Below are 23,817 nucleotides of genomic sequence, written 5' to 3' on the forward strand. Positions count from 1 at the left end.
AACTAACGCTTTTGCGGCTGTTACATACAATAGCAGGCCTGGTAACAACACTAAACAGGAACAACATCAATGTACTCCGAAGGCCGTTGCCTGTCACAGAAAATTGCAAATCTAAACTTTTACATACGTGCAAATGGTGTGTACGTGTATGAAGCGTACCGACATCCGATGACTTCTGTGCGCTTCGCCTTTTGTCAGGCCTTGTAACTGTATAAAATAGTGTGAAACCCTGTCTTCTAGTAACTATTACCATAAACTTTATGGCATGCTCCGACTTTTTCGTGCTGGTCGTCCGTTATTTAAAGTGGTCAGTGGAGACTTTGTATATTCCATAGAATGTAAGTCTGAAGATGGCAGATAATCACCAAACTCCAGTGATGATGATTTTATGTGGCATAAAACAATAAGTTAAAGGGTAAAATTTTAGACTGATCAAGTGAACTTTGGGCTTCTGCCCGAATCTCGGTCCAATGCTGAAATGTTCAAATGTGTGTGAATTCCTAAGGGATAAAACTGCTGAGGTCCTCGGTCACTAGACCTACACACTATTTAAACTAACTAAAACTAACCCATGCTAAGAACAATACACACCCGAGGGAGGATTCGAACCTTCGGCGGGAGGGGCCACGCAATCCGTGACATGGCGTCTCAAACCACGCGGCCACTCCGCGCGCCGAATCTCGGTCACCTACCGTATCAGAAAGAAAATAGTTATTAATGAATGAGGGAAACCAATGCGAAACAAGCTAAAGGTAATTTTATTAGTCCGTCATCCGTGACACAGAGGATGCTAATCTGATACAATACGAATATCTCAGTTTCTACTGATATTTTCGTGTTACGGGAAACAGTGTGTTGTACATATCAACTACATAGGAACGCCTAACAGGTTTCACGGAAGCGGCTTACAATTTCGACGGTGGGAGTGCACTCGGAGATAGCCCTGGCAGTGCCAGAAGGAAATCCACCAGGAAGCAGGCAGAGCGGAGCTGCTCCTGCCGCTGTTACATAAGACGCCAGCCTCCTGTTTGCAACAGACGCTGCCTCTTCGTCAACTTCAGCTTTTGCGTTACGGGGCCGCCTCCATTGCGTGTCAGGAGCTCTAATGACGCCCAAGTGCAGTTACCGCGACCGCTTGCTCAAGTAATTGAAATGCTGTTACGACATCTGTAATAATCACATCTTTTAAGAGCTGGAGCAGAAGAAACACCTGAAACTATTTGCAGAATAATGAGGTAACACATCAGAGATTAATTACTCTAAGAAAGTAGTGTACAGGCAGCGCTAAAACGGTTAGTAATCAGTTCCTGCAGCTACGCACTTACTACTTTGTAATGAAACATTCTTTTGAAGTGGACAACATCTCCTGGCTACTTTGAAGCGGCTCGCCACCGTTTCTCTCTGTACTAACCTCAACATCTTAGAACATCAACTGCACCCAACGTCTTCAATGAATTAGTGTATATAGCGTGTCTCTCGAAAGGGTCGTCAGCTGCATTTTGGCTGGTGTTTCGACAGGTATTTGCTGTTTCCTTTCAGCGGTGTACAACTGGAATCAAATCAAACAAACATTGTTCATCATGCCTTTCATGAGACGTTCAGTGTCGATGGAGAGCACCTGCATGTTTCCCGTTATGTACAAAATGATTTTTAAAGTGAAACTTTACCTGCACATTCGATAAAACGGTCCCAAATTAATCTATTGTGGTATTTATTTTATCGGTATGTATTAACAAGGCCATGAAAACACGAAAAATAAGCAGTTCTCCAGCAACTACAGCGCTGCCCTGGCCTGCACTGGCTGCTACTGTCGAGTAGCAGCGCTGCTCAGTCGCAGGCCCAGTACTGGTTTTCCTTCAGTTTTAATTTCCCTGTAAACATATTTCGGTATAATGAATATGGCATTATATTAATTTGGGACGGCTGTACCAAGTGACAACGAGAAATTCCAATTTAATTCATTTGTTCGTAACGGGAACAAACCGCAGGTTTTCGTCGACACTAGGCCTCTCATTAAAGACGCTATGAGTAGTATTTCTTTGCTGTGGCCCCAGGTATATACTGTAAAAACTGAACTGCAGATATCTGCCGAAACAACAGAGAGATTTCTCCTGACGACTCTTAGGAGCAAATCCTTATCTCCATCTTCCCCTATAATGTGTTATCTACACAGTCCTTCTAGATCCATGCAGTATGTGGCACATTTTATTAACGGGTGCACTATCACATCCCTTCTTTTAGTTTTCCACATATTCCTTTCCACACTGATTCTGCAGAGAATCTCCTCGTTTTCTTATCTTACGCTGTATTTAATTTTCAATGTTCTTCTGTGCCGTGGTCTAGGGAGCCGCCGCGATAGCTCAGCGTGTTCGCTCAGAGAGGCGCTAGCCCTTTGTAATAATAAGAAAAAAAATGAGTAAAGGAAACAACGATCAACTTGAACAGATGTCCTGTGATGTCCGCCAAAACCAAACGCAACCAACGATACCGAACAAAATGAAAAAACGGGGGCTAGCGTCTTTGATTCATAATCAAAACGTCTTCAATCCCGGGTTCGAATTCCGCCGCTGGTTAAATTTTGATTAATAATCAGCATTGGCGGCCGAAGACTTCCAGCATAAGAAGCCACTCCTCATTCTGCCAACGGCCTTGTCAAAGAGGGCCGAGGAGTGGATTGGAGACTATCTTGTCCCAGGGATAGGAATCTGCCCCTAAAGTCGGAAGAATCAGCAACGATCAGTGGCATGAGGATGCAGAGAACCAAGGAAACTACTGCATTGAAGACACCTAACATACACTCCTGGAAATTGAAATAAGAACACCGTGAATTCATTGTCCCAGGAAGGGGAAACTTTATTGACACATTCCTGGGGTCAGATACATCACATGATCACACTGACAGAACCACAGGCACATAGACACAGGCAACAGAGCATGCACAATGTCGGCACTAGTACAGTGTATATCCACCTTTCGCAGCAATGCAGGCTGCTATTCTCCCATGGAGACGATCGTAGAGATGCTGGATGTAGTCCTGTGGAACGGCTTGCCATGCCATTTCCACCTGGCGCCTCAGTTGGACCAGCGTTCGTGCTGGACGTGCAGACCGCGTGAGACGACGCTTCATCCAGTCCCAAACATGCTCAATGGGGGACAGATCCGGAGATCTTGCTGGCCAGGGTAGTTGACTTACACCTTCTAGAGCACGTTGGGTGGCACGGGATACATGCGGACGTGCATTGTCCTGTTGGAACAGCAAGTTCCCTTGCCGGTCTAGGAATGGTAGAACGATGGGTTCGATGACGGTTTGGATGTACCGTGCACTATTCAGTGTCCCCTCGACGATCACCAGTGGTGTACGGCCAGTGTAGGAGATCGCTCCCCACACCATGATGCCGGGTGTTGGCCCTGTGTGCCTCGGTCGTATGCAGTCCTGATTGTGGCGCTCACCTGCACGGCGCCAAACACGCATACGACCATCATTGGCACCAAGGCAGAAGCTACTCTCATCGCTGAAGACGACACGTCTCCATTCGTCCCTCCATTCACGCCTGTCGCGACACCACTGGAGGCGGGCTGCACGATGTTGGGGCGTGAGCGGAAGACGGCCTAACGGTGTGCGGGACCGTAGCCCAGCTTCATGGAGACGGTTGCGAATGGTCCTCGCCGATACCCCAGGAGCAACAGTGTCCCTAATTTGCTGGGAAGTGGCGGTGCGGTCCCCTACGGCACTGCGTAGGATCCTACGGTCTTGGCGTGCATCCGTGCGTCGCTGCGGTCCGGTCCCAGGTCGACGGGCACGTGCACCTTCCGCCGACCACTGGCGACAACATCGATGTACTGTGGAGACCTCACGCCCCACGTGTTGAGCAATTCGGCGGTACGTCCACCCGGCCTCCCGCATGCCCACTATACGCCCTCGCTCCAAGTCCGTCAGCTGCACATACGGTTCACGTCTACGCTGTCGCGGCATGCTACCAGTGTTAAAGACTGCGATGGAGCTCCGTATGCCACGGCCAACTGGCTGACACTGACGGCGGCGGTGCACAAATGCTGCGCAGCTAGCGCCATTCGATGGCCAACACCGCGGTTCCTGGTGTGTCCGCTGTGCCGTGCGTGTGATCATTGCTTGTACAGCCCTCTCGCAGTGTTCGGAGCAAGTATGGTGGGTCTGACACACCGGTGTCAATGTGTTCTTTTTTCCATTTCCAGGAGTGTATATCCACAGGAAATGTGTCCTGTAATTGAAGAAGTATCATGATTATCTCTCAACTGGCAAAACATTGCGGAATAGTCCTCCATTCGGATTTCCGGGAGGGGACTGCCAAGGGGAAGGCTCCTATGAGAAAAATACTGAATAATCAAAGAAAGGATAACGCTCTACGAGTTGGCGCGTAGAATGTCAAAAGATTGAACGTGGTAGGGAAAGTAGAAAATCTGAAGTGGGAAATGCAAAGGCTCAATCTAGATATAGTAGGGGTCAGTGAAGTGACGTGGAAAGATTTCTGGTCAGGTGAATATAGGGTAATATCAACAGCAGCAAAAAAGGTATAACATGAGTAGGATTCGTTATGAACAGGAACGTAGGGCAGAGAGTGTGTTACTGTGAACAGTTCATTGATACGGTTGTTCCTATCAGAATCGACAAAAACCAACGCCGACAACGATAGTTCAGATATATACGAGCGTATGCCGACGTTGCAAGCTGAAGATGAAGAGATAGCGAAAATGTATGAAGATGTTGAAAGGGTAATACAGTATGTAAAGGGATATGAAAACCTAATAGTCATGGGAGACTGGAATGCAGTCCTAGGGGAAGGAGTAGAACAGGTTACAGGAGTACATGGACTTTTTACAAGCAGTGAGAAAGGAGAAAGACTGAGTTCTGTAACAAGTTTCAGCTAGAAATAGCGAATACGCTGTCCAAAAATCACAAGAGGAGGAAGTATACGTGGAAAAGGCCTGGTGATACGGGAAGATTTCAGTTATATTACATCATGGTCAGACAGTGATAACGAAAGCAGATACTGGATTGTAAGGCGTGCCCAGGAGCGGACATACAATCTGAGCACAATATAGTAGTGACGAAGAGTAGGTTGAAGTTTAAGACATTAGCCAGGAAGAATCAATACGCCAATAAGTGGTATACGGAAGTACTAAGGAATGACGAGATACGACTGAAGTTCTCTGATGCTATAGACACAGCAATGAGGAATAGCTCAGTAGGCAGTACCGTTGAAGAGGAATGGTCTCCTCTAAAAAGGGCCATCACAGAAGTTGGGAAAGAGAACATAGGTACAAAGAAGGTAACTGTGAAGAAACTATGGGTAACAGAAGAAATACTTCAGTTGATCGATGAAAGGAGTAAGCATAAAAATATTCCTGGAAACTCAGGAATAGAGAAATACAAGTATCTGAGGAATTAAATAAATAGGAAGTGCAGGGAAGCTAAGACGAAATGGCTGCAGGAAAAATATGAAGACATCAAAAAAGAAATGTTTGTCGGAAGGGCAGATTCAACATACAGGAAAGTCAAAACAACCTTCGGTGACATTAAAAGCAAGGGTGGTAACATTAAGAGTGCAACGGGAATTCCACTGTTAAATGCAGAGGAAAGTGCGGACAGATGGAAAGAATACATTCAAAGCCTCCACGAGGAGGGAGATTTGTGTGATGTTATAGAAGAAGAAACATTAGTCAACTGAGAAGAGGTAGGGGATCCAGTAATAGAATCAGAATTTAAAAGACTTTTGGAAGACCTAAGATCAAATAAGACAGAAGGGATAGATAACATTCCATCAGAATTTCTAAAGTCATTGGGGGAAGTGGCAACTAAACGAATATTTACGTAGGTGTGTAGAATGTATGAGTCTGGTGACATACCATCTGACTTCCGGAAAAATATCGTCCACGCAATTCCGAAAACGGCAAGTGCTGACAAGTGCGAGAATTATCGCACAACTAGCTTAACAGCTCATGCATCCAAGTTGCTTATAAGAATAATATACGGAAGAATGAAAAGAAAATTGAGGATGCTCTAGATGACGATCAGTTTGACTTTAGGAAAGGTAAAGTCACGAGAGAGGCAATTCTGACGTTGCGGTTAATAATGGAAGCAAGACTAAAGAAACATCAAGGCACGTTCATAGGATTTGTCGACCTAGAAAAAATGTTTGAGAATGTAAAATAGTGCAAGATGTTCGAAGTTCTGAGAAAATTAGGGGTAAGCTATAGGGAGAGACTGATGATATACAATATGTACGACAGCCAAGAGAAAATAATAAAAGTGAACGACCAAGAACGAAGTGCTGTTATTGAAAAGGATGTAAGACAAGGATGTAGCCTTTCGCCCCTACTGTTCAATATGTACATTGAGGAAGCAATGATGGAAATAGAAGAAAGTTTCAGGAGTGGAATTAAAATTAAAGGTGAAAGGATATCAATGATACGATTCGCTGATGACATTGCTATCCTGAATGAAAGTGATGAATTACATGATTTGCTGAACGGAATAAACTGTCTGATGAGTACAAAGTATGGGTTGAGAATAAATCGTAGATAGACGAAGGTAATGATAAGTGCTAGAAATGAGAACAGTGAGAAACTTAACATCTGGATTTATGGTCACGAAGCAGATGAAGTTAAGAAATTCTGCTACCAAGACAGTACAATAACGAATGACCTACGGAGAAAGGACATCAAAAGCAGACTAGCAATGGCAGAAGGGTATTCCTGTCCAAGAGAAGTTTACTAATATTAAATATTCGCCTTAATTTGAGGAAGAAATTTTCAAGAGGAGTACAGCATTGTATGGTACTGAAACATGGATTGTGGGAAAACCGGAGCAGAAGAGAATCGAAGCATTTGAGATGTGGTGCTACAGACGAATGTTGAAAATTAGGTGGGCTGACAAGGTAAGGAATGAGGAGGGTCTGCGTAGAATCGGAGAGGAAAGGGACCTGTGGAAAACACTGATAAGAGAAGGGACAGGATGATAGGACATCTGTTAGCACATGAGGGAATGACTTCCATGGTACTAGAGGGATCTGTAGAGGCAACAACTGTAGAGGAAGACAGAGATTCGAATACATCTAGCAAATAACTAGGAACGTAGGTTGCAAGTGCTACTCTGAGATGAAGAGGTCAGCACAGGAGAGGAATTCGTGGCGGGCAGCCTCAAACCAGTCAGAAGGCTGATGACCAAAAAACAAACCAAAAAAAGCCTTTTGTAACACATCTCAAACACCTCATATTCTCATATTTCGTCGTCCTCGCGTATCTCATGATTTAATTCCGGTAATTGAACGTTGTTTTCAAGATTTACTGTGGATATTTCTTTCAAATGCAATACAGCTATCATCAGTCATAATGTCAAGCTGGCAGACGTTTATGGCTGAGTGTAATCTGAAATAATCATTGTCAGCTCATATCTGATGCCTTGTTTCATTCATGTTCATGATCTTCGCAGCATTTACACTGTAAACTACATTGGAAATATTCCGCGAGACATACTGTTATGCCTAGAGCATCGTCACTGAAATGACCACTCACAGAGCAGTACTTACACTGTTCTGTCACATTAAGGTGACCGCATGTAAAAAGTTTGAATGACCACCCTTTGTGCCACGGACCGTGGCAAGACATGCAGTAAGAGAGTCAATGACGTTCTGCAAGGTCCCTTGTTGACTACAACGCCGTGGTCAGCTGCTCTAGGTGTAACGGTTGAGGGTCCATGACGTCAACAGCCCGATCTAATTGGTCCCACAGATTCTCTGCTGGGTTTAAATCCTGGGAGTTTGGTGGCATGGGAGTACAGCAGTCACGATCTGCTGTTCTTGGAACCATGCGCATGCACTGAGAACTACGTGGCACGCAGCCCTGCTGCTATATACCACTGTGCCAAGGAAGATCAAAAAGCATGTAGGGGTGGACATGGTCCCCATGGATAGATGCTTACTTTTGTTGATTCATTGTGCCATTTAGAATGAAGAGAGCATCCAAGGAATACATCAAAAAGATTCCCCAGACAATAGTGCTCCCTCCTCCGGCCTGGATCCTTCCGACGATTGTGCATTTGCCATCGGTCTGATGGAGCATAAAACGTTATTCATGTGGAAAGGTAGCTGTCGACATTCAGTGAATGTCCAGTTGTTGCGTTATTAGCGTGCAGATTTCAGCCTCTATCTTCGATGAAATGTAGGCGACACGGGTGCGTAAATCTCGCATGTGATGCGAAGGCCCATACGCAGCACCTTTCACTGAACAGCCGTTGCGGAGTCCCTCTGGGCGGTCAGTTACTCAAAAGTTGCACTCCTATTCGCCATTGCACATCTCCACAGTCGTCGTTCGTCCGTGTCATCTATGCCCTGTGGTGTACCACAGTAGCCTCGGCGTCGGTTTAGGATAGCACCATTTTGCCATTCACAGCATACTGCAACCACGGCGACACCAGTACAGTTGAACAAACATCGCCATTTCGGAAATGGTTTCACACTTGGCCCGAAAGCCAGTGATCATGCCTCTTTGGACATGAGATAAATCGCTCCATTTCCGCATTACGATAACAACTGCATTGTTTTCAGAGTCCCCCCCCCCCCCCCTCCCCCCACAGGCTTCATGTATCTTCCACTGCTAGTGCTGCTACCTGCGGTCTGTGAGTGGTTACTAAGCGTTGTCTTCGAACATAAGTGGTAGTTACATTAATATGAGTTAACCACGTATTTCTAGTATAATATAGCCGACGTAGTTCAGATTACAGGCCACGCGGGGTATCCGCTCGGTCTAAGACGCCCTTTCACGGTCCGAGCTGCTCCCTCGTCGGAGGTCCGAGTCCTCCCTCGGGCATGGGTGTGTGTTGTCCTTAGAGTAAGTTTGTTTTAGTTCGATTAAGTAGTGTGGAAGCTTAGGGACCGATGACCACAGCAGTTTGGTCCCATAAGATCTTATCACAAATTTACAAAATCAAACATGCGAAAACACACCAGAAAATTTTTATCGGAGGTGACAAAGATCGGGGGAACAACAAATAAGATTGATTTGAAGCTCATTTTGACTATAAATTGATAATTTACTTTGCATGTTCTGTTGTGATAAAAAGTAAAAGTTTAGGCTACGCTCCCTTACGCGGTCACAGAATTTTCTTGCTGAGCACATTGCAGAGCAAGACGATGTTCTTTATCTTAATGAATACTCTAACCAAATAGCTCCAACATGTATGACTTTCTAGTTAAGGATCGTTAACTGTTTGATGTAAATTCTCTGGATACGTAAATCAGAATCACGGTTTCTGACATACAGATCATTTCTTACAGAAGTAATTTAGGGCAGTGCATTGGCGATGCTGTCATCTGTACTGAGGCGAGTCATGTCGAAAGGTGTTCAACATGATTCTGGGCCGCGCGGGGTAGCCCAGCGGTCTATGGCGCCTTGTCACGGTCCGTGCGGCTCCCTCCGTCTAAGGTTAGAGTCCTCCCTTGGGCATGGATGTGTGCGTCGTCCTTAACGTAAGTTAGTTTAAGTTAGATTAAATAGTGTATAGGCTTAGGGACCGATGACCTCATCGATGACCTCAGCAGTTTGGTCCCATAAGAGATTACCACAAATTTCCAAATTTCAGATTACAGTACAAGGAATATGCTGTGGACACTACTCTCAGTTCGCATCATTTTTCGGTCACCTGAGGAGGAACCCTTTCAATTACAGTGACGTACGCAGTTGAGCCACAGCGAATTCACCTCGATCCACGGGCGAGCTTGTATACCACCTAGTGACGTTGCAATTAGGTGCCGCGGTGGGGAATCACACTAACGACGATACAGACCGCAGATGTAGAAATCCACTTACATAAGCGACTTTGTTAAAGGTCAGATTGTTATGGCCCAGCGCCTAGAGACGAGCATCTTGGAAACAGCGAAGATTAACGGCTGGCCACGTGCTACAGTCGTGAGCAACTATGGAAAGTGGCTGCAGGACATAATACCACTAGTAGGCGGTAAGGTGTAGGACGGGGCTTCACTGCAGTACGTGAAGCTTATGTGAAGCTTACTCGTGCTATAAAGGAGGACAGGCAGCGATCTGCGGCAGATCTGTCGAGAGAGAGCGATAATGGCACAGACACAAGTGTTTCGGGGCATACATTTCAGCACACACTGTTGAACATGGGGCTCCACAGCAGACGACCCCTAAAGGGATCATCGAGAATGGACGGTGGATCAGTGGAGAAGTATCGACGTATCGGATGAACCACATTTCTTGTTACTCCAGGTCGACAGTCTTGACCAGATAGTCCGCCATCCAGCCGAACAGCTTCTCTGACCATGCGGCGCGCCACAGACAGCCAACTGGGGGCAATATTATCTTATGGGGGAGATTTACTTGGACTTCCATGGGACCTGCGCTACTAATACAAAGAACCATGACTCTGTGCGCTAAGTTAACATATCTGTGGAACAGCTGCATCTCACATTTAATGTCTTTCCTGACGGTAACTGCTCCTTCTAGCAAGATAACTGTCGGTGCCAAAAGGTCAGAACGAGCTACAGTGGTTTTAGGAACATAACAGCAAACTCACGCTGATATTCTGGCTGCCTCATCTGAACCCGATGGAAGACATCTGAGACGCTACTCGCACCTCCACAGGCTGGTAATTTGTGGGAACTGTGTGATATGTGAATAGTCATCTGTAGGCACGTACCTCTCGAGACATGTCAAGGATCTGTCGAAATAAAGCCACACAGATTCGCTGCTGTAAAGTGTTTCATAGGTGGACTAAAAAGCTATAAAGCAGATGATAATAATGCTTTGGCTAATCAGTGCATTTCCTACTGAGCACAACTTGTCACCTTGATGCCGACGCCTTAAAAGTAAGACACGAAAATTATTGCGGCACTCGTCAGCACCTTGTCTGCAGCTACCCAAAGCCTGAAATTGTGTTAAAATACTAAATCTTCAGGAGGTGCTGTACCTAATAAGAGTGGTGGAGACATGTATTCTCATAAACACTGGCACACTAGAGGAAAAGCCCCAGGTCATGTCGAAGCTGAAATGAGCTTCAGGCACTTGGTGACTGGAGGAAACCAAGGGTAACGTAAGACTACAGTCTGGGGAATATAAATTAATGCTCTGGGTGTATTCTGTGGGCGGAAGGTGCTGCACAGTAACACTGTAAAGATAGTGAACAAATGATTATCCTGTTAAAGAGTCATGTGCTATTTACTGGCAATAGCAATTACCATTTTTCCGATGTGTCTGCACGGGGTGAGGCTTTTAACACCAATCTCCAGTGATGCCTGAGGTTCCACCTGAGGAATAAGACAGCCTGGGGAGAGAGGGGAGGAGAAATTCGAGGATCAACACAAGGTGATTCTCATAAACATTAACATTACACATTTATGATTAACCCAAGTACTAGCTGACGTATAATATCCACGGCACCGTACACACTAAGAGTGACTGCACGTGGCAACGATGTGTCCTGTCGAACGGGTATTCAGAGATCAACAGACTGTTCCAGGTTTTTATGATGTTAAACGGAGTAACACAGACCATACTTCGCATTTGCATGGCCAATCTAGTCATGCAGCCGACATCAGAGGCCAATAGACAGTCTTGTTATGATGGTGTCCAAAACCTTGAGCACATCCAAACTGAATTGCATTGGAGTCTCCTCTTGCCTGAGCCATATGGAGCAGAGAACTGCTAGGAGCACATTTTTTCGTTGTACGTCTCTCAAGATACTAAAGTACGCTGATTAATTCAGTCGTCGAGGTAGCATGCATAGTCAATCAGGAGATTGTAGATAACGTTGCACCATATACTAGGTGTGAAGCCGTGTGTACCACATTCTGTTAATATTTATCACCACTGCTGCTATCTGAGCGTTCCATGTTTCGTTCGTCATATATGATTTCACAACCATCTCCACATGAAATACATCACCATAGTACGTTCCGTACTTTGCCAACACTTGTATCTTGTTAACCACGCTTTGTGGAATATACGTTCGTATATTTTGTCCTACTTTGATCCCAGTAAACATTCCTTGACATTTGTTAGTAACGCACAGAAACACATATCATATCTATATCTAATAAACTATATAAACATTTTAAATGTAAGTGATATTGACCAGCTCAACATTCAATGCTTTTGTAAACAATTCCTGTTATCACTAAAGCTATGTAGGAGAAATGGAACTTACCCCCTTCATTACATCACTCCTTTCCCTGTGGCTCTGATAGTGTAGATCTGAGTTTCTCTTTTTCTAACAATAATAATAAATATAATAATAATTATTATTAAGTTTCTGCTCATTGTTCACAATGAAACAGACAAGTCACTTCGTAAGAGATATAGACTTTACATAATTTCACAAATTGTGACGTTGTCGCGAATAAAACAGTGACCCATATATACAATAAGTTTCCTTTAATTTACGTCTATGGTCACAAACTCTTTGTTAACATATTACCGGTTTCGGTCTATAATGACCATCATCAGATCTGTTTTATAAAAACAAAGTCCAAAAGTAATGCAGCCATAATGTCATCGTCAAATCTTAAATACAGTACATTAGGACATTGTTTTTATAAAACAGATCTGATGATGGTCGTTATAGACCGAAACCGGTAATCTCTTAACAAACGTTTGTGACCATAGACGTAAATTAAAGGAAACTTATTTACATAATTTAACAAGAGTACAAAATTGTGTCTTAGTCGCTATGTATTACAAATTAATGCTACTATCACGTTTTTCTGTTTGTATGTAAATGATAATTTCAGGAACTGCTCTAGGTATTATGATATGGTTTTCAGTAACAGATATTCTGATTCACGAGCAAGGTTTGTGTATGTAATTTGTAAATATCGTGCAAACTGGGTGAACTATGATGATATGCCTCGATGAAGTCATGACCCCTGAGAATTTCCCCGACATCTACTGTTTGAATAAGATAACTTACAGCAGAATTTGGAGTTAATATTCAGTTACCCTACTTTGTTCCCAGAAGTCTAATTGTAACTCTAGGGCCGGCCGGTCTGGGCGTGCGGTTCTAGGCGCTTAAATCTGGAACCGCGTGACCGCTACCGTCGCAGGTTCGAATCCTGCCTCGGGCATGGATGTGTGTGATGTCCTTAGATTAGTTAGGTTTAAGTAGTTCTAAACTCATATGTGCGCGCGCGCACACACACACACACACACACATACACACACACACACACACACACACACACACACACACACACACACACAAACTGGTATAGGCGTGTGTATTCAAATACAGATATACACTCCTGGAAATTGAAATAAGAACACCGTGAATTCATTGTCCCAGGAAGGGGAAACTTTATTGACACATTCCTGGGGTTAGATACATCACATGATCACACTGACAGAACCACAGGCACATAGACACAGGCAACAGAGCATGCACAATATCGACACTAGTACAGTGTATATCCACCTTTCGCAGCAATGCAGGCTGCTATTCTCCCATGGAGACGATCGTAGAGATGCTGGATGTAGTCCTGTGGAACGGCTTGCCATGCCATTTCCACCTGGCGCCTCAGTTGGACCAGCGTTCGTGCTGGACGTGTAGACCGCGTGAGACGACGCTTCATCCAGTCCCAAACATGCTCAGTGGGGGACAGATCCGGAGATCTTGCTGGCCAGGGTAGTTGACTTACACCATCTAGAGCACGTTGGATGGCGCGGGATACATGCGGACGTGCATTGTCCTGTTGGAACAGCAAGTTCCCTTGCCGGTCTAGGAATGGTAGAACGATGGGTTCGATGACGGTTTGGATGTACCGTGCACTATTCAGTGTCCCCTCGACGATCACCAGTGGTGTACGGCCAGTGTAAGAGATCGCTCCCCACACCATGATGCCGGGTGTTGGCCCTGTGTGCCTCGGTCGTATGCAGTCCTGATTGTGGCGCTCACCTGCACGGCGCCAAACACGCATACGACCATCATTGGCACCGAGGCAGAAGCGACTCTCATCGCTGAAGACGACACGTCTCCATTCGTGCCTCCATTCACGCCTGTCGCGACACCACTGGAGGCGGGCTGCACGATGTTGGGGCGCGAGCGGAAGACGGTCTAACGGTGTGCGGGACCGTAGCCCAGCTTCATGGAGACGGTTGCGAATGGTCCTCGCCGATACCCCAGGAGCAACAGTGTCCCTGATTTGCTGGGAAGGGGCGGTGCGGTCCCCTACGGTACTGCGTAGGATCCTACGGTCTTGGCGTGCATCCGTGCGTCACTGCGGTCCGGTCCTAGGTCGACGGGCACGTGCACCTTCCGCCGACCACTGGCGACAACATCGATGTACTGTGGAGACTTCACGCCCCACGTGTTGAGCAATTCGGCGGTACGTCCACCCGGCCTCCCGCATGCCCACTATACTCCCTCGCTCAAAGTCCGTCAACTGCACATACGGTTCACGTCCACGCTGTCGCGGCATGCTACCAGTGTTAAAGACTGCGATGGAGCTCCGTATGCCACGGCAAACTGGCTGACACTGAAGGCGGCAGTGCACAAATGCTGCGCAGCTAGCGCCATTCGACGGCCAACACCGCGGTTCCTGGTGTGTCCGCTGTGCCGTGCGTGTGATCATTGCTTGTACAGCCCTCTCGCAGTGTCCGGAGCAAGTATGGTGGGTCTGACACACCGGTGTCAATGTGTTCTTTTTTCCATTTCCAGGAGTGTATGTAAAGACGCAGAATAGGGCGCTGCGGTGGGCAACGCCTATATAAGACAAGTGTCTGGAGCAGTTGTTACATCAGTTATTGCTACTACAATGGCAGGATATCAAGATTTAAGTGAGTCTGAAAGTAGTGTTAGAATCGGCGCACGAGCACAGCATCTCCGAGGTAGCGATGAAGTGGGGATTTTGCAGTCGAACGTTTCACGAGTGTACTGCGAATATCAAAAATCCAGTGAAACATTGTTGCGCCTGGAAAAACATCCTGCAAGGATGTGACCAACGACGACTGAAAAGAATCGTTCAACGTTACAGAAGTGCAACCGTAACATCACCGATATGGGCTTTCGGAGCCGGAGGCCCACTCGTGTACCCTTGATGATTGCACGACACAAAGCTTTACGCCTCACCTGGGCCCATCAACACCGACAGTGGACCATTGATGATTGGAAACATGTTGCCTTGTCGGATGAGTCTCGTTTCAAATTGTATTTTGCGGATGGACGTGTATGGGTATGCAGAAAGCCTCATGAATCCATGAACCCTTCAGGTCAGCAGGGGACGGTTCAAGCTGGTGGAGGCTCTGTAATGGTGTGGGGTGTGTGTACTTGGAGCGATACGGTAACCATGATACGTCTAGATACGACTCTGACAGGTGACACGTACGTAAGCATCCTGTCTAATCACCTGCATCCATTCATGTCCACTGTGCATTCCGACGGAGCTGGGTAATTCCAGCAGGACAATGCGACACCCCACACGTTCACGATTGCTACAAAAAGCTCCAGGAACACTCTTCTGAGTTTAAACACTTGCGCTGGCCACCAAACTCCCCGGACCTGACCGTTATTGAGCATATCTGGGATGCCTTGCAACGTGCTATTTAGAAGAGATCTCCACCCCCTTGCACTCTTACGGATTTATGGACAGCCCTGCAGGGTTCATGGTGTCAATTCCCCACAGAACTACTTCAGACCTTAGTCGAGATCATGTCGCTTCGTGTTGCGGCACTTCTGCGTGCTCGCGGTGGCCCTACATGATATTAGGAAGGTGTGCTACTTTCTTTGCCTCATGAGTGTATGTGTCACATATAAAACACATCAGACTTTTTTAACCTGTGGTAACATAAATAAATTATTCCACCTGGAAATGCACGCAACATTATATTAGGTTTATAAATGTCACTTCCCTCTTTTTTTAGTTTAGTAAGTGTTCCATGGATCATTTGAACAATTCTTTTAGTGTAATAATTTGTAGCGAATTACTTTACATGATATGTGTACACGATTAGCGTTAACGTTAATGAACACATTATTATTTAGCCCTCTTCTTAAACTGCACTTGAACAATTTTTTCTTCTTTCTACAGGCTACCAGCTTTTAAACAGAAAATTTCCCATCGAATAGAATGACTTGATTATGTTAGAATTAAAGCTTGCTTTGCTGCCTGTCATGCATTTTATGGAATTGGGCAAAAAATCAAAAAATTTTGTTGCTGCATGTTGAACACCTTCCCGAGCCACTGACAGTATTAATGATTGGTAATAAAGATTATTTTTCCTGTAGTGGTCTACCTATGGACAACACTGTGCTTCTGAAATTGTGATGCACTATTTACGACGAATTTAATTAGCGGATATATGTACTGGGACCGTGTAGTTAAAATGTCCAGCTCCTTGAAGAGGTATTTACATTGTGTATTGTGTGTGAACATCACTTACTATTCTTACTGCTCGATTTTGTGCCATCAGTATTTTCTAAGGTGCGAGTAACCCACAAAAGTATTCCACAAGACATTATTCAATGGAAATATGCAAAATAAGTACGGAGGGTGAATCGTTTGTTTCAGAGATTAGCAGTTATACGAAGGGGAAAAGTAGCTCAACTTCATTGACTGAGAAGCTCACTAATATGCTTCTCCAGTATAAGTTTTCATCAACACGTACACCCAATGTCTGGAGCCTTCTAACGTGTTTGTTGACTCCCGTTCATGAACTACACCAGTTGTTCGTTTGGCGGTACTTATTGTACAAAATTGAATACTGTGCGTTTTCTTAAAACACATACCCTTTCCCCAACTGATATAATCAACCACCAAAATTCCTAGAAAGCTTATGTGGAATGTTTAATCAATGCAATGATTCCCTAATAACAGGGTTATATTACTTACAGAACTAATTTTTTTCTCTAAAGCTCATCTACAACGTTTCTTCTGACAATTATTTGTAAACTGTCTTTCTGCTTCTTCTGCTTGACAGAACCTTCTGCAATAAATCAGTCAAATTATGCCCTTCAGTACAACGGTCTACTATCATCTGCAAAAAGAAAAAGAAACTGTGCCTCTGCTGCAGAAAGTGATATCACTTATGAAAATCAAGATCAGTAGATGGCCTGACTCATACCTATGAAGTACTCCACAGCTAACTTTCCTACACACCTGTTACCTACCAGAAGAGTAAGACTTAAGTTACGGGGAACTCTACAGATACCATGTATATATGACTGCCTAAGTATTAGATCATGATAGATCAGATGAAAGGTTTTATGTAGGTCCAGAAGGAACCAATAGTCAACTGCATGTTTCTCTGTGGCGTTGATGACTTACTTTGTAAACTCAAAGTCTGTTGTTTAAGTAAATTTGCTTTTCCTGAACCCATTTAGATCATTAAGTTGTATTTCATTCTTATTCAAGTAAATAACCTTCTTGTTATGATATAAAAGCTAAATAATAATGAAACATCTACAGCTTCTAACATCTCTTGTATCATACGTTATGTGAAATGGCTTTACAAAATGGTTAAAATGGCTATAAGCACTAGGGGACTTAACATCTGAGGTCATCAGTCCCCTAGACTTAGAACTACTTAAACCTAACTAACCTAAGGACATCACACACATCCATGCCTGAGACAGGATTCAGCCATGCAACTGTAGCAGGCGCGCGGTTCCGGACTGAAGCGCCTAGAACCGCTCGGCCACAGTTGCCGGCGAAATGGCTTTACAACTAGCAATTTTAGATTTTTTTGAATTATTCCCATACTAAGCGAAACCTTGATTAGATGAGTTAACTGTAAGTTTATTTTCCTTGAACTTTGTTTAATGCCGCAGGGCTCATTTAAGACAAGACACGTCTTACTTTTGTTTACTAATTGATTTGTTACTTCAGTTAAAATCAGTTTACATATAAGTCTAAATATGATTAATTTTTTTTTTATTTTTTTTTGGGGGGGGGGGGAGCTGTCATATCGTTATTTGGATTATATACATTGATTATGATGAATCTTGTGTGTTACTTCATTTCTGCTTCCCAGTATAATTAATGATTTAACTGATTGATTTATTTTGCTGCTGTATTAAACACTCTGGGAGTTTCTGGTGATATATTTGTACCTAGTTTTACCCATGTATTTGACTCTATCTTAACTTCCATTTTCTTCATTAGAAATGCAAGATCAAAGAAAAATTTATAATTACAGAATAATGAGTCAAATGAAATGATAATTAAATGTACACCCTAGCTGCAAACAGGCGTGATGTACTTCATTGGGGACATGTTGAAAATGTGTGCCCCGACCGGGACTCGAACAGATACTACCGTCATATATAGTTAAAATATGGCTTCCCGGCCATTGACCTTCTTGTGCGAACGCACACGCTATGCCCGAACTCGTACGGGACTTGGTAGATTAATCTGCCACGAGTAATGAGTATGATGGGCAAACATCTATTAGGCGCACTACGAATGTAGTGGTGTGGACATGTTGGGCATGTGGATCTCATGGGGAGCGTGCAAGGGATAAGTCCCTGCAGACGCAGTATCCTCTGTGCCCGCGGTGGCTCAGATGGATAGAGCGTCTGCCATGTAAGCAGGAGATCCCGGGCTCGAGTCCCGGTCGGGGCACACATTTTCAACATGTCCCCAATGAAGTAGATCTCGCCTGTTTGCAGCTAGCGTGTCCATTTAATTATCATTTCATTTCTAGCAAAGCTGCATGGTCATCCACGGTAACTCTTCTTTCGGGAACAGATACTACCGTCATATATAGTTAATGAGTCAAATGGTTCATTGCCGGCCGGTGTGGCCGAGCGGTTCTAGGCGCTACAGTCTGGAACCGCGTGACCGCTACGGTCGCAGGTTTGAATCCTGCCTCGGGCATGGATGTATGTGATATCCTTAGGTTAGTTAGGTTTAAGTAGTTCTAAGTTCTAGGGGACTGATGACCTTAGAAGTTGAGTCCCATAGTGCTCAGAGCCATTTTTTGAAATGGTTCATTGACACTATCTTCTGACACCCCTTTTAAAATTACTTTCTGTAGTATGCAATTATAATTCCTGTTGTTTCCATTAATCGTTCGTTTTCTGGCATAATTATCATTTAGTCTGTAATCATTATTAAACGCAAATTGAATTACCTTCTGATGTGAAACATTAGTATGTCATCCCAGTCTTATAATAACACACCTAAATAAACTTTATCACCTTTTGCCCCATAGCTCATTATTGTTAGTGTAAATAAAAAGCCACGACCGCTGTATTATCGTACATTTGTTATGTCGCCATTGGTTTGGTTCGACAAATATCATAGAATGACCTTCAGTTGAATAAAACAAAACTTCAATTTGTTGAAGTGCAGCTCACCTGACGATTAATTGAAGAAAACTGTAGGTGACACGATAAATGTAATTACCTTAATACAGATGTGCTAGTTATTACTAACATTAACCATACATCTGTTTGGCAATAAATACAGTATCTGGCCAACTGCTGTTTCACTATCCTTATCATATCTGACAGTCTGTTATACCATTTGTGACACATTGTAAGAGCTTAAGAAGTTAAACAGTCTGTTTCAGGACTTGCGTTACGAAGTTTACTTGAAGTCACGAAGCAGAATTTTCAGTTTTAATTTTTAGTCTAATATTAAGAACAAATTCTCTAAAAGAAAGAAAAATTACCTAATGGTGTATTGGTGTATGTAATAGTCCCTTATATAAGTATTTGAATTCACATACACTTAAACCAGTAGCTTTTCATTGTATTCTGTTTTATGTCAGATGATTTACACACTTTTCTAATAAATGTACATACAACACCACATCTAGAACCTTCCCAACGAATTAGTTTATCATTTCACTGAAAAATCAATTAAGAATCTCGTGCATTGTATGTAGGAAATGCCTTGTAGTTCTTTACCCGTTATCGTTACATTTAACTTGTGTTTCAGCAGCCATGTGGCCTCGGCTGTTGTTCCTGTACTGCGCGGCCCTGGTAGCCTTCAGCCTGTGCCAGGAGACGCCTCTGCGCCCTCTGCATCAGGTTTGTGTCGACGTACCGTAGTGCTGCGCCTGCTGCTGTCAAGCTGGATACACTGAAATTTAACCACGGCACATGGCTGATGGCGGATGAAAACTTAAGAAAGGATAAGGCACTTTCATCAGATTAGGTGGCCTAGTAAAGACATTTTCACTGTAACGTGATGCACGACATCTGAAATACTGAGAAAAGTATGTATTATACATTGATCAGCCAAACCATTATCTGCATGTGCTTAATAGCATAATGGTCCATCTTTGGAATGCTACACAGCAGCGATTCAGCGTCGAATGGATTCGACACGTCCTTCGTACGCTTATGATAATATTGTAGAAGCCCAGGATACGAGCTCTCCTGTGGAAGAGGCAAGAGCTGCGTGTAGGTCAGGAAGTATACGCCGTCTCCTTCTCTAGTACGTGAGTTGTGAATGGTGGGGACTGGAATAGAGAGGCGAGCAGCCAGTAAGGCGTCACTGGTAGGTTCAGAATTTGTTCGTGTTGGACACAGAGGTGTGGTCGCCGGTGAAGGAGGGACCGGTGACCTCCGAATGACGTAGAGAGCTGCAGAGCCCAGCGAGCCATAGTTGGCAGGCACGTCTGTGCAATGTCGTATCTCTACTGCATCACTCGCTGGAGTCAGCAGGGCTGCCAGCGCTGCCAGTGATCACACGTGGCGGATGCCGTTAGCTCCCAGAGCCTAAGGCATGAGTAGGTGACTGCCTGAATCATCGTGTGTTATCTACAGTCTTCAATTTGGAGTTAGTCTGGCGCTGGCGGTGTAGCTCAGCTTCACGTATACACGTGAAGAGTGCCTGAGAACAGGTGAGCAAACTGAGCAAAGCTGAGAATGATTGTCTGATCTGAGGAATATTTATGAGACTCTTTTGGCCAACAACAGCAAGCCCACCGCAGAAAGAGCAGCAGGTCGGCACTGTCGATGAATTTTCGCTCTGCTTGTTTTGTTCAGTCATCTCCTGAAGGAACCTAGCCAGAGTTGTAATACTGCACAAATTCTTTCTTCAGACTCACTGACTAGCTCCATCACTTTGTCAGCTTCCTGACTGAGCTTCCTTACAATGTGAATTACTCCTGTTGCTTCATGTCGCATCACCATAACATTGACGGATCCTCTCTCTCTGTGACGTTATTTTGTTGCATTGGCGACAGAATGTTCAGTGCCCAGGACTAGGGTGTTGGTCAACACTCCTCCGCTCCATGGCTTGTGTGGCCAGGAAAGTCGTAGTAGTTTTTTTTGCGGATACACCAAATACATTATTTTGCGGCGTAGCAGATGTCGCAGCAGATAGGTGCACAGATCACACGGTTTCGCTACATTATTGAGTTTTTGTTTGTATAAAGGCACACAGGTGCACTCAACAGGGTTCAGATAATGCGAACTTGGTGGCGGTGACAACACCATAGGTTCACTATGGTGGTTTTCAAAATAATGTATCACTGATTTCCACATTTTCTATCTTCACTGTCGTTAGAATGGTTCCCCATTCTCTGCACTGCTTACATACTTCCCATACCGCATCACCTGCCAGTAATTTCACGAGGTGCTATCCAAGCTCGTGGTGGACAGTAAACAAAATGTTTGTGTTGATCAGTGTATTTTTAGTAACATAAAATTGATTGCTACAAAACATTTGGCTTGTATCATACATTAAGTTTTGTGAATGTATTTTAATAAGAAAACAAAGAGAAAGACTAATAAATCAGCTGATTGTTCAATATGACGGTGAAAAATTTCTGCTGCAGTCAGTCGTTCAGTAGACTTGACTTTGTTTTTTCGTGTTCCATCGACCTTTTGCACGATAATTCATAATGATGTGGAACGAATCATTTTACATTCACATCAAAAATTAACGTGTAAATATAGCGACGTTCTGAATATATGTGCTTTTAATACCTGTTCACTTTTCTTAAATTACCGATGTGAACTAGTAATTCCTACTTCCTACCCACCACCTTCCACACATCATAATAACAGAAAAGTTTTTGCTGAATAGTTCGAGTTGTTAAGGAGAAACATTTTCAGTTTTCAAATTTTATTTTGCAGTCACACATTTTATCACTGGGTAAGTAATAAAAAAATTTGAGTGCAGTATTTTGCACTCTTTTTGTATTAAGGAAAACCTTAATGTGGAGTAACTGATGTCGTTACTTTGTCCTACTGTAATTATGAACATCATTGTTTCTTTTGAAATGAAACAGAATATGATTGCTTACAACAAATTTCATATGGGAATAAATATATTGTAAAGCAAAAGTCAGAATGGACAACTCCTTAAACAGATGTCTGCAAGATGATCGTGTGTGAGTACCACACATTATTGTTCCAGCACGCTTTCTAACAATGAAAACTTTCTATCTTAAAGATAAGTTATATCAGACCTACAAGATGATTGGAATGAGCGCCACATGTTTTCCTTTCAGCAGGTTTTTGGGCAACGAAAACTTTCTTTCTTAAAGAAGGGCTACCTCAGAAATTATTCCCTTCTACATCATCGGATGAAAATCTGCAAAATATATCAACCTACTGATGTGTGTCTCGACAACTTTTTTAATAATTTTAAGTGCAAATTTGGCTAAAATAAATCGTTTTCGTTGTTTCAAAATGTGTTTTATTCAATGTGGGTGAAAAATGAATACCCCTCATGTTGTTCAAGTGGCCTAGACTACAGAAAACTCATTGTACCCGATGTAACTTCCCCGCTGACGAGGAGGAGGACATTTTCTGAGTTAGACCGCCGCGCCTCTTTCATCAAAGTATATTGTAAGGGTGTCAACTCTCGCTACGATCCGCTATATAGCGTTAATTTGTCATTGCTCCCGTATTTGTGAGTCCTGCAGCTAAGTAATCGCTTCCAAAAGTCGCATTTTCCTACAATTGATTTTTGGCTTAGTATGCTGTTTAGCATTCAAGAAGAATTGTCTGTTACAGAAAAGTGCCGTTTTATGGCAATTCATTGATTCATTGACAGTGCCATGTACTTGACATGTATTTTACGCATTTAGAGGTTTTATGTCACTGTTGCAGGAGTCCCAGCAGAGCTCTACGCGACCACGGCGACAGGTCACACTGTTCCAGCTGCCTCGATTGCTCTTTACGTTCTTCAGGGTTCTCAGAGAGGTGAGTTCACCCCTTTTCATGACGCACAATAGATGTTGGTAGAATATCGGGATGTTTTAATTGATTGGTATCTAATAACAGGTTAATGTCTGTAGTAATGCCCTGTGATCAAACTATACGGCGCAACGGAATTAAGCGACCACTTTTTCAAAGCCCCACAATCGCCTCTCATTGCGACGCATTACTGTGGCATTTCTCTCGAAGGTACCTACAACCTTCGTCTGCATAATGGTGCAAAAGCGTGGTGCCCTGCGACGTCGCCCTCTGGCTCGCGGACGCTTCAAACAGCAAGCTGTCGACACACGAGGAAGACGGAAGCCATATCTCAGTAGTATGAAGGCTTTCACGACCGGATGACATATCTTCTGGTAAACCTTGCGGGATGTAATGTCGTGGTCCATGGCTACTCAAAGAAAGAAGTAAGCAGAATTCTGCACCCAAACAAAAAAAAGCTTAAGGACAAGTCCGAAAAACGATGGAAGAATACAGTCTCTCTCCCTTTTATAAAGAAAGTAACGGATCAGATTGGAAAGATTTTAAGTAAACTTGATATTAGACCTGTTTTTAGACCAACGAAGAAAATTTGTCATGTTCTTCGGTCTGTAAAAGATAAACGCGCTCCTCTATCAGCCAGTGGCGTATATAAAATTCCGTGTACATGTGGT

General features: G+C 43.8%; 1 protein-coding gene and 1 non-coding gene across 6 annotated transcripts in view; both read left to right on the forward strand.

The window, feature by feature from the left end:
• LOC124789475 overlaps positions 1-23,817 on the forward strand; it is a 74,963-nt gene that overhangs the window by 15,205 nt on the left and 35,941 nt on the right. For 2 of the 5 annotated variants that reach the window (XM_047256844.1, XM_047256847.1), the window contains 2 exons: positions 19,932-20,020; positions 23,060-23,152. In XM_047256844.1, the coding sequence (XP_047112800.1) occupies positions 19,934-20,020; positions 23,060-23,152 (180 nt within the window). In that variant the 5' untranslated portion in view covers positions 19,932-19,933. Of the gene's footprint in view, positions 1-9,396; positions 9,460-19,928; positions 20,021-23,059; positions 23,153-23,817 lie in introns of those variants that run through there. The other 3 variants (XM_047256846.1, XM_047256845.1, XM_047256848.1) reach the window with 2 other exon arrangements.
• On the forward strand, positions 18,531-18,605 carry Trnat-ugu. Its single transcript has one exon. It is a non-coding gene; the product is annotated as a tRNA-Thr (tRNA).

The sequence above is a fragment of the Schistocerca piceifrons genome, chromosome 3 (assembly GCF_021461385.2).
Source record: "Schistocerca piceifrons isolate TAMUIC-IGC-003096 chromosome 3, iqSchPice1.1, whole genome shotgun sequence".
NCBI classification, from domain to species: Eukaryota; Metazoa; Arthropoda; class Insecta; order Orthoptera; family Acrididae; genus Schistocerca; species Schistocerca piceifrons.